This window comes from Cryptosporidium hominis (genome assembly GCF_000006425.1).
Source record: "Cryptosporidium hominis TU502 chromosome 7 CHRO017103, whole genome shotgun sequence".
Lineage (NCBI taxonomy): Eukaryota > Apicomplexa > Conoidasida > Eucoccidiorida > Cryptosporidiidae > Cryptosporidium > Cryptosporidium hominis.
Window position 1 is genome coordinate 1 of NW_667244.1, and position 12,005 is coordinate 12,005.

Genomic DNA, 12,005 nt, shown 5'->3' on the forward strand with positions numbered 1-12,005 from the left:
TTCTCTCATAAAAACTATCAAAAATGTATCTTAAGTGTTCATCAAATCCTTGTTCAGTAAGCCTGTCAGCTTCATCCATACAAAAATACTCGCATTGTTGTAGAGTCACTTTTCGTCTTTTCAGTAAATCTGCCAATCTTCCAGGTGTTGCTACCATCATGTGTATACCCTTCCTTTTATATTCTGCAAGCTGCTTTCCAGAATCCTCTCCTCCAATAACGCAAGAAACCCTTAATTCTGGATATTTTGTATTTCTTGGATTAGAAGAATACTCGTCACTTTTATTAGATTTTCCTGTTAAAAATTCAATAAACTCATCAATAATTCTCTTAATTTGTAGAGCAAGCTCTCTAGATGGACAAAGAACAAGAGAATGAGGGCCTTCCATTCCTTTAAATGGAAGGCTTAACTCAGCCTCAAGAGAAAACATTATCATAGGAAGAACAAAAACTATAGTTTTCCCACTTCCTGTAAAAGCAAGCCCTATCAAATCTCTTCCCATGAGTATTATAGGTAGACCTTGCATTTGAATCTGAGAAGGCTTAGAAATCCCCTTACTTGCTAAAGCGTCCAAAATTTCTTGGGGAAATCCCATATCTTTGAAAGATAATATCGGAGGAGGTACATCAGAACCATTAACAACAATTAGCAAACGTGATCTGAGATCCTGGCATTCAGATGCTGATAGACTTGAATATTTTTTTGGAACCCTCCAGGAAGTTTCCTCACGCTTAGAAAAAGTTATTCCTTTAGCAATCTCATGAACTGCTTTTAAAGGTGCATTGTATGATTGGTTCACAGCTGCTAATAACTTTTCCTCCTCTGCTTTTAAGGTATCTAAAGAGTAATGAGGGTTCAATTTCCGCTTTTTCTCCTCCTCATCTCTTATAGACCTCGAAATTGCATACAGAGATCTCTTGTTATCATCCATTGCACTAAATACCCACTTATTAAATCCCCATATTTGAAGCTGTTGGCGCCGGCGCCAATATCTGTTATTGACATTTAGAAATCTTTAAACAAATTAAAGATGGACGCTAAAAAGACTATTAAAAATAGACAAGGGCAGTCTAAGAATAGTCCAAGCTCAAGGAAAAGATCCGGGACTAGGAGACAAGACGAATCCCAGGCTAGTCTTCAATCTAATTCGGAAGGAAATGATGATATCCTTTCAAAGATACCATTTGCAGGAAGTCCATCAAAATCTACATTAAGCGTTGCAATTCCAGCATCTATTACTGGAAATGCCCAATCTTTTGAGCTGAGAGCCTACTTAGTTGGCCAAATTGCCAGGATAATTTCTGTATTTGGTGTGGACGAAATCATTATTTACGAGGATAAATGTAAAGATGTAACAGATAATGAAAATAGGTCCTCAAAGGAATGGGTAGAGTTTGCTTGTTCAAAATGGATGGAGTTTTTTGTGAAGAATTTAAAGTATCTGGAGACCCCTCAATACCTCAGAAAGACCCTTTTTAAGTTTGATAATGATTTTAAGTTTGCAGGTTTACAGAATCCAATTGACGCTCCTCACCATATGAGAATTTCTGAATGGCTTCCTTACAGACAGGGAGTAATAGTTCCAGGCCCAAAGTTCTTTAAAGGAAATATTTTGCCGGACCATAAAAATAAGGGAAGTTGGGTTAATTGTGGACTTCCTGTCGAAGCTTGGATTGAAACTAAACTTGAAAATAACACCAGAATTACTATCAAAATGTCAAAAGAGTCAGAAAGTCTTCATAAAAAACTCTGTTCTGACTTTAATAAGTTTGGAAGGTACTCCGAAATTAAATCCTATTTTACTGGTAAGCTGGTTGATGATTCAACTCCTTATAGAAAAAAAGGAATATATTGGGGATACAAAGTTCGACCAGCAAACTCATTAAAGAGCGTTTTCAATGACTCAGAATACGAAGAAGGGTACGATTTGAAGATAGGAACTTCTGAGAGAGGTGAACCTGTTGACAACAACTTTAAACTCTCTACTAAAGGCAAAGACTCTAAATCACAAAGTTTTAAACACATACTTATAGTGTTTGGTGGCCTTGGAGGCCTTGAAGATGTTCTTAGCGATCCTCAATGCTCTCTAGACAAGGTTAAAAATCCTTCCTCTTTATTTGACATGTACATTAATATATGTCCAGAGCAAAGATCTAGAACCATTAGAACAGAAGAAGCAATTGGACTTACATTAGCCTTACTCAGACCCCACCTTTTAGAAAATAACAAAAACTTATAATTAATTAGTCTCCTACTACTTTCTATCCAAAAACTATAATCTAAGAAAAGTTAAAGCTGTTTGGATCCCCTCCAGGAACCAACATTGCTACATTATTTCCACTCAACAATATAGTTTCTAAACGATTTACCATCACTCTTTTTAACTTCTTGTTTCCTCCTGACATGTCCTCCTCATCTGCCTTAAACCCATACTCCTGAACATCATCCAATACCATATTTACATATTCGTCAAATCCTCTTAGCACTCCACTAAACTCTTTATCCCCTTTCATCACCACATATATTCTATTCCCAATACACTTGTCTATCAGTGCTAATGGAAGGATTATATTCCCTCCCTTCTGATTACTTCCTCCCTGAGATTTATTAGTTGGTGTCTCGCTCATGTAATTTGCTCTATAACTTTATTTCATCCAGTTCAAACTTTCACTCTTTTTGACGTCATAGGACCTCAATATTTACTATTAATTAGGCGGGAACTCATTTTCAAATAAAAAGGTAATTCGAAAAAATTAAAGAAAAGTTATAGAAATTCAGCATTATAAAGAGCAAGCTAATAGATATCTGGAAATAAACTTTTCCAGCCTAAATCTATCTATCTTCACCAAGTTTTTTAATTCTTTCTTCAATTGAAATTCCTGAACCTTCATCTCCAGGATTGTCTTTATTAAAAGAACTATAAGATAACAAATTGTTGATATCTGGACCTTTGGCGTTGGCTTTGGCTAACTCTTTTTCTTTCCCTTGTCTCACTGATTCGCACACTTCCATATATATTTTGTTCACTAAAGCCTCTTCCTCCTCAGGCTGGGACTCGTTTCCCATAGCTACATCTATTGAATCATTAATTATCTCCCCTTTTACATCCATCTTATCTGATTCTCTAGCAAAGTTCTTCAAAATCCCTTGTATCCTGGAAATTTCTGTTGAATCATTAACCCTTCCCATTATTGAATTTAGATCAGAAATCGCGCTGTTTACTTGAAGCTGACTCTTTACAGAGGTAAGTCTTAGCTCTGCCCCCATAAGTTGGCTCCTTGCTAAACTCAATCTCTCCATCTGCTTTCTCAATTTCAAAATGTCTCTGCTAAAAATCTTTGCAGATTCTGTATAACCTTTTTCCACAGCTATTCGAAGTTCCCTCATCAATTTGGCTTCCTCCTGCTCAAGCTTTTGAATTTCCCTGTCAACTTCGCGAATTGCCTTCGAAACTGCTCTTTTGTTCTTGTTTACCTCATCCTTTATATCAACCTTGCTTCCCCAAATCCCCATATTTCCTTTATTCCTATTGATATTCTACACAGGATGGAAATTTTATATTTCAAAGTGCCCGCCTAAAGTCATTTACATAACTTGCTCAAAATTGTTTAATAACTGGAACAAAAAGACAATTAACCTTGTAATTGTTATTTAAATGTGTCTTGAAATCCTTATTAATTTCCTTCTCATTTAGAAAATGATGTTTGAAAGGCTTTACTTTCAAAAGCGCACTATTGAATCTAAAATCATCCATGCTCGTAAACGGGTTGGAACGCATGTACTGGAATTTTACTTCGTCTAGTTCCGATTCTCTTGTAACTTTTATAGCTAAAGATAGACTTTTATTAAGCTTTGACAGGTTCTTTTGTTCTCTATGAGCTTCTTCATAGGAGAGAAATGAGCCAGTTATATAGGGTTCTTAAAGAAGGACTTCATTTATATATATTTTTAGGCCTTGCTGCATTGGGTCTGGTGAGGAGCGATTTGCATGGACCAGATTTAGGGAAATTGATTGAGATCAGAAAATGTCTTTCGTCTCAAGATTGTTCAGGAAGATTATGTTTTAACAAGCTTTGTACTGGACTTGCTGGAACGCAAGAAAAGAATTATTTCTGTCCTAAGGGAGAGGAATGTATTATTGACTCAGTTCCTGGATATTTTCATTCATTAAAGCAAACAATTTATGAGATTGGAGTGATTCCATACGATTCTGAGTGTTCAGGAAGAAGTTTATATAAATTTGAATGTATTGTAACATCAGAAAACACATGTAATTTACGAATTCCTACTAATGTTTTAGAGTTAGGCAGGTACAAGTTATGTGGATCTCCATTTCCAAGGGAAACCACTCTTCCCTCAAAACGCTTAGATTTTAAAGTTCCCACTGGTAATCTACTAGTTACAGGATTTAAAGAGTCCCAGAACCTATTGGATAAATCCTTAAAACAAAAACTTGCAATAAAAAGGCAACTTTTGAGCCAGGAAATTTCATTCAAGAATGAAAACCCCAAGATTTGTACTGCTAATGTCCCTTGTACTATTTCAGGAATCCAAGGATTTGGATTATCGGAAAATTCAAGAGTCATGGAAATCAATAATTCGGCTTCAAATACCTGTGGAAGAAATTTGGACGAAAATGAACTAATTTACATTCATAAATGTACTTCTTATAATGATGGAACTGAATGTTACATTAATAGTTTATCGCCAAAACCACAAATTACTACTTTATGTGGATGTACTATTACAAAAAACTCTAGCTGTACTAATTCTTTGGATTACAACATTTACCTCGGTAACGTTTTTTATCACAGAGGAATCCAGAAAACTGATCCTGACCAGAAATTTAGGGAAGAGGCCATAAATTCTCAAAATAACACTTTGAACAAAGAAAGAGCTGAAATCAGAAGACTTCAAAAGGCAGATCCTTGTGCTAGTTGTGTCAATGGATATGGGTTATGTTATGGGAACCCAAAGACTTGTTATGGAGGCTTTGGTAATAATCCATATGAACCTCCTTTGATTCTTTGTGTTGATGGATATGATTGTAAAGTTAAAGGGAAGATTCTAGGAGAACAAATAACCTCTAGATATAAGGTAGCAGCAAGTCCTATGATGGGATGTGGAGTTAGAATATTAGGAAGAGAAGAATCAATGTTTAATTCCCAAAATCAATGGAATTGTGAAGGAGGTAATCCTTTTGATTGCGAAATTCAGTTTGGAGTAGGAAGAAGATACAATAGAAGTGAAATTAATTCAAATACAATGTTGTTATGTGGATGTCCAGATTTTGCATCAGTGGGAATGCCTTGTGATGATCCAGCTGAATTCTACTTTCCAGTAGCTCAAGTAAGAGTTGTGGAATGTACTGATAATACTCATTGTATGCACAATGCTTTGGCATCCTGTAACTTGGATACCAATCAGTGTCAGGGAGTTCTTCCAAGTGTTGCTCAGATTGGACTTGGAACAATGCAATGTTTATCAAGACAGAGCTGTACTATTGCAAATATTGGACAATTCATTGGAGGAGAGATGTATAGAGTTATACAAACTGCTCCTTATGTTAAATGTGGAGCTAATGTGGCTCTGGATCCTGATTATTATCAAAAAGTTCAAGCTCAAATGGAAAATACTGGTCCTGGAGGAATGGGACTCCCATGTATTGTTCAGACTGAGGAATCTCAAGGAGGAGATCCAAACCTTCCAAAGAGTAATAACTGTGCAATAAACCTCGGAACGAATGCAATTCTTGGAGTTAATCGACTTTGTGGATGTAGTGGAGTAGACAGAGATGGAAATGGGATCCCATGTGATTCAGCAGAAGATTTTGATACTGATCTTGGACTTTTGAATGTTGGAGAGTGCAATACTGACAAAGATTGCAAACCAGGACAAGTTTGTACGGAACATAAATGTCTGAATGACCAACTTCTTCCGTATCCAACAGGATTCTTTCCTTTAAACCATTCTACCCTCATTCCTCCTGTTAAACAGTTAGTTATTAGATTCAATGAAAATATAGAATATCCAAAGAATTGGCAGCCTAGAAGGCTTGTAATCTCAAGTAATGTATACTATAGAACAAGACCACTGGAGATTCCTATTTCTCCACCTCAAAAAGAGTCTAGATCAAACAATCACCACCAACAATTACCTGTAATGAATAATGAGGAGAAAACAAGAAACTCAGAGTCTACCAGGTGGACTTGGTGGAACAAAAGTAAAAATCAAGGATCTAGTTCTGGATCTAGCTCAGCTCCATTTACTGCTCCAGTACTTTATACAGCTGATGTTAAAGATCAGAAAATAGTGGTTAGTTTTGATTCCAGGACTCCTCTTCCTGAAGATAACTATGTAGTTGGATTAGAAGCTGGTGCAATTTCAGATCTACATGGAAATCCTAATGATGGAATTCCTTTTTGGACATTTACTATTAGTAGAAACGCTTCTTGTCCTTATATGTACTTAACAGGATTTAGTACAAACAATGGAAATGTTAATGGATTATATATGCCATGGAAAGCTCCTAAGAATGGAAAGGCTGTTTGGAATGGAGGTGAGAGAAAACAGTTTTATATTTACTACTCAATTTTGGATTCCGAGTCTAAGAATGGGACTTGGGTAATTGATAGAGATCTAGATAGTAGCGATATACTTTCTTTTGCTGAATCAGTTCTTCCAGAGCCAAATAATCATATCCCTCCAGATGGTAAGAGTACAAAGTGGAAAAAGTGGGTTTCTATTAACCCAGAGGAAGAACCAGAATGGATTGAACATGGGGATATTTCTATAATCTGCAGAAGCTTTCCAGAAAAGTCGCCTCCATCATTGATTGCAATACATCCTCCATTAGGAAGTGTAGATGTTTCCCCAAACAACACAGAAATTAAGCTTACCTTTAATAGAGCAATGAACTATGGTCATTGGGCCTGGTTCAATATTACAGGACGAACAACGGGCCATCTAATTCATATTCCAACGGATTTTGAGGCTAAAAATAGAGGAATTTCTATCATTTCCAATCAGACATCAGATGTAATCCTAAGACCATATGAGAATTTAGTGGAAGGAGAGGTTTATGATATCACAGCTGAACTCGGAGCTTTGACAGATTTGACTTACCAACCATGGGGAAATGTAGGACCAAATCAATTATTCTTTACTACTAGTGGAGAATCCTGTAAAGAATTAGATCTTTTATCTTTCTATGAACACAATGATATTACAAGGTATCAATTAGAATATAGTCATTCTCCAAGAAGCGATAGAGGATCCTCAGATCAAATATTATTTCCTCCAGGAACTAATGCAAAACTTAAGTGTAGTTCAGGGTTTTCTACAAAGAAAGTTTTAGAGTTGGAGAATTTTTCTCATGATCAAGAGAAGGACCAAGAAGATTCAGATGAAAAGAAAGATGAGACAGAGGAAGTAGGAAGCTTTGGATGTGTCAGAGGGAAATGGGAGGTAATCAAAAGAATTCATTGTTACCAGAAATGTAAGCCTTACCCAATTTCCTCCTCTTCTAGCCAGAACTATATCATTCAAAGTAATTCTGCCTCTGGAAATCCCTCCTCTGAATCTGAAGATCATGAATCAGAGTATTTGAATGGCTCTAAACTTTTAGTTAAATGTGTTGGAACAGAAGGGTCAGAAGTGATTACATGTAAAGATGGAGTCTGGAGTGCTTTGACATTAATTTGTGGGACATCTTGTCCTCCTTATTCTCTCCCTAATGAAAACTATGTCTTTAAATATGAAAAGGACAGAGTTAAACATACTCCAGGATCTGAAATTACTATTTCTTGTAGTAAAAATTCAGATAAGTTGATTCAATATCCTGATGAGAAAATGAAAATTGATCGAGAAAACAATGAATTCAAAATTACTTGTAGTGAAGGACGTTGGGAATCAGAGAATCAATACAAATGTTTCAAGAAATGCATTCCTATATCTGAATCTACTGTGAGTTCAGAGAAGTCTTTAGTCATTGATTACAGTGAAGAAATAACCCTTGGATATCTTAAACATGGATCTATGGCGAGGATTAAATGTTCAGAGAATTGGAGTCCCATGGGACAGTTTGGAGAAACTATATTTGGATGTTATGACGGTTCGTGGTTTGCTTTGGACAAAGATTTGTCTCCAACAAATGTACTTACCTCCAATTCTCTTCCTGATGAACTTAGTTGTGAAAGAAAATGCAAAGATATGGAGATTTTCTCAAACAAAGCCTATAAAATTGAGAGTCTTGCATTAGAAAGAGGTCTTCCTGGGTCTAAGGTTAGGATTTCCTGTGAAAGGGATTTTGGGTCAGTCCAAATTGGAACTAGAACCAATGATATAGTCGAATGTCTGAATGGAGTTTGGGGAATTCCAAAAACTATTTGTATGAACCATTGTGAACCTCCAGAACAAGTTCTTGGCAAGGCTTATTCAATTAATAATGAGCTTGGATCAGTTAAAAGGAAGGGAATGTATGTTCACGGAACGAGATTAGTGATTTCCTGTTCTGATCAAGGGACCTTAATTCAAGGAGGAGAGCTTCACCAGACTGCAAGCTGTACTAACGGAGAATGGATCTTTGATAATGTATTAATTTGTGCATCAAAATGTTCTACTTTAAAACTTCCAGCTAGATATCTAATTAGAAGTCAAAATAATTCAGATTTCTCTGCTGATACTGGAGATATACGTATTGTAGCTTGTACAAAGCCTGGGAATTCTGATATTGAGGAAACAATAGTTTGTAAGAATGGGGAATGGAAACCTTCAATTCCAAGTATTGACTGCTTTTCAAACTGTAATTTAGAAGATCTAGAACCTTTAAGAGAGTTTTTTGAGATCTTAAATATTGGAGAAGGAAGAATATCGCTTGTTCATGGAGATTCAGTAAAGATTAGATGTAAAAAAGGATATGTTAGGAAAACAGGTCCACTTAGAGATTCTTTGAAATGTTATAATGGTGTTTTCCAGGTTCCGACATTGATTTGTGAAAGACCAAGCTGTTTTGATGGAATACAGAATCAGGGAGAATTTGGAGTGGACTGTGGAGGGGTTTGTGAGAAGAAATGTCCTGATACCTGTTTTGATGGAGTTCTAAATGGGGATGAAACCTCAATAGATTGTGGAGGTTCTTGTGGAACAAAAAATTGTCCCACATGTAATGATGGGATTAAAAATGGAGATGAGACAGGAATTGACTGTGGAGGAAGTCAATGTCCAACTTGTGAGCCTTGTCATGGGTTTCCTTTGAGTAAACTTCCAGAAGGAACAATGTTAAGTGTTGATGGAGGATTTAGTTATATTGAGGATATTCAAAAAGAGTCTCTTTTGATAGATAACATGGCAATTGCTTCTGGGAGTGAATTACATATAAGGTGTATCCCAGGTTGGGAACAAGATGAAAGTCTTAAGTCAAAGCTTCAGATCTTGGCTTGTAATGATGGTAAGTGGTCTCTTCCTGGCCCAGATGAAAGGATGAGTCTTAAATGTGCAGCTCCAAGCTGTGAAGATTCAATCCAAAATGGAGATGAATGGGGAGTTGATTGTGGAGGAAGCTGTGAAAACCATTGTTCCTCATGCAATGATGGGATTAAGAATGGAGATGAGACAGGAATTGATTGTGGAGGTTCTTCTTGTAGAAAGTGTAATTCCTGTGATTCAGAGTTTATTTTCAGATTAGAAAGCTCAGGAAACTATATTCTTTCAGGAAATTCTCTAAGAGAAGAGGTTCCAAATCATGGATCTAAATTAGTAGTGGGATGTTCTTCTAGGGAAGCCTCAGTCACTCTTACATGTAATGATGGAGAATGGGTAAATAGAGAATCTGTTAAATCTCTTCCATGTGGAAGAAATGGACTTTTGAAGGTTTCCCAAGCAACTAATATGATAGAGGAGGATATTCTCAATTTTCCTTTGGAAAATTTTGCTAATTGCCAAGAAAACTCGGGAAAATGTTGTAAGCTTATTAGAAGATTCTCAGAAGTTTGGGGTGGAGAATGTGGAACCATGTATAGACAAGGAAGAGATACAACTATTAAAACTTTCTGTAAAGGAAAATGTATGAGTTTACTTAAAGAATCTCTCAATGAATATAAGAAAGAAGCTTCAGATCTTACGATAGAGGATCGGAATCTTGAGTATAATATGCTTTCAATGGAATGTGTCGCAGCAAAGTCAATCTCAAATATTATAGAGTATCATTTATGTCAATCTTCGGACATTAAAGATGTTTGTTCCTTCTCCTTTCATGAAACATTGATGATTGTCAACGAACCTTCTCTTCTTCTGGGTCAAAAAAAAACTTTAAAGGAGATTTGCAAAAAGGATAGTTGTCATAGAAGGAATTTAAGACTCATACAGGCTTTATCTCACCTTTCGAAAATTACAGGTCAGAATAAAAACGAAGATATAGATCAAAAAACAGAAGGATCTTTTGTTAGAAGACAGAATTCTATATACCAAATGTCAAAAGATGATCATCTATATGGGGTATCTAATATAAATGAGGGCTTCTGGAAACAAATAATACTTTCACAAAGTGAAAAATCATTAAATCTTCTTTGTTTGAGTGTTAAAGGTCTTTCTAACCCAAAAGAAAAGTATTCATGTATTAATTCAGTTTCAGAAATGATAGCTTCAGACAGATCTTCAGTGAATTGGCTTCTTTCCTTAATACAAGAAAAAGATGAAAAAGAAAAGGAAAGTGAAAAGGACACAAAAAAGAAGCAAAACTTAATGAATATGTGTATTCGTAATCTTCCAGAAGATTCATGTCTTTTCTTTGGGACTAGAATCTTTGGACAACTTTTACTAGAAGTAGGAAATGAGACAAATAATTTGAGAATGAGACAAGCTGGATTATTATATAGATCTTTCGGAAGGTATTTTTGCCAGGAAGCTGTGAATAATAGATTCTGTGGACAGTTTCTATTTGGAGGAATAAAAAACAGTTCAGACTGGTGGGATTCCTTTAGAGCTTCAATCTTTGGAAATATTTCTCAAAAAGATATTTGTAGTCCTTACCATATAAACTTTGGGTGTTCTCCACACTGTAAGAAGAAATTATTAGATCAATTAAATAACAGAGGATGTTGTTTTGCAGCACAATTAGAGATTCAAAGAGGAATTCTAGGGATAGAAAATGATAATCCAAAGCTGAATAGCGAAAGGAGTGTGGATTATTTGGAACAAAGATGTGGATTCAGCATGGATAGAGTTTGTAGTTCTGGAGTAAAAACTGATCTTATAATTTTAGAATTCATTTATAAGGATTTGAATTACTTTGAAATATCAAACTCAATTCAAGAAGAAATATTGAGAAACAGTATTCGTGAGACAGTAAGTAGTTTCTTGAGTATTCCTATTTCTGATATCCCAAGAATCAGAGCTTGGCCTGGGAGCTATGTAGTAGAAGTTTTAATAGACTCAGGACTGTCTTCTAGAACTGTTTTAATGACTTTAGAAGAAGGACTAGAAGAGTTGGCGAATGAATTGAATAAAATAGATTCTCTTGATAAAGATTTTGGAATCAAAGTAAGTAAATCAACAATTTCTCATTCAAGATCTTTATCAACTTCGATTTCTCCTCCTCCACCATATGTTGGAACTTTTGATATGGATTCACTAAGCAACCAGTTAGATTTTCCAAATTGTCCAAAACCAACCTTGGGAATTCTCGGAATAGAGGATCAGGAAGAAGGGTATGAAATTAATGGAGATAACTCTCTCAAACAAGGTGCTTTTAGAAATGTGGCTTGTTCCTACAATTATCACCCAGTTTCACCTTCTCCTGCCTCTCAACCTTTTATTTGTGATAATGGGAGATGGAGGATTACTCAGCATGAAGCAAAAATACTTTGTAAGAAAGCATGCAAACCTTTCAATCTTTTATCTTTTTCTCTTCCTGATTTAGGTCAGAGTAATTTGGATGATAACAACAATAATAAATATATATATAATTCAAACACAAATCAAAAACAGCTTTATACAAATATTGGTTA

The 12,005-nt window shown here is 35.6% G+C and overlaps 3 protein-coding genes across 3 annotated transcripts; 1 reads left to right on the forward strand and 2 right to left on the reverse strand.

Moving 5' to 3' along the window:
• The first annotated feature begins 1,030 nt into the window (after window positions 1-1,030).
• Chro.70506 (DKFZp566D143.1) lies at window positions 1,031-2,239 on the forward strand. The annotated part of the gene is made up of 1 exon (XM_661299.1): window positions 1,031-2,239. One exon carries the CDS (start codon window positions 1,031-1,033, stop codon window positions 2,237-2,239), a length of 1,209 nt encoding a protein of 402 aa, XP_666391.1.
• A 40-nt stretch (window positions 2,240-2,279) lies between these two features.
• Window positions 2,280-2,627, reverse strand: Chro.70505 (U6 snRNA associated SM-like protein LSM5). The annotated part of the gene is made up of 1 exon (XM_661300.1): window positions 2,280-2,627. One exon carries the CDS (start codon window positions 2,625-2,627, stop codon window positions 2,280-2,282), a length of 348 nt encoding a protein of 115 aa, XP_666392.1.
• A 205-nt stretch (window positions 2,628-2,832) lies between these two features.
• On the reverse strand, window positions 2,833-3,513 carry Chro.70504 (RIKEN cDNA 1500016L11). The annotated part of the gene is made up of 1 exon (XM_661301.1): window positions 2,833-3,513. The coding sequence occupies one exon, from the start codon at window positions 3,511-3,513 to the stop codon at window positions 2,833-2,835; it is 681 nt and encodes a 226-aa protein (XP_666393.1).
• Between the last annotated feature and the right edge of the window lie 8,492 nt (window positions 3,514-12,005).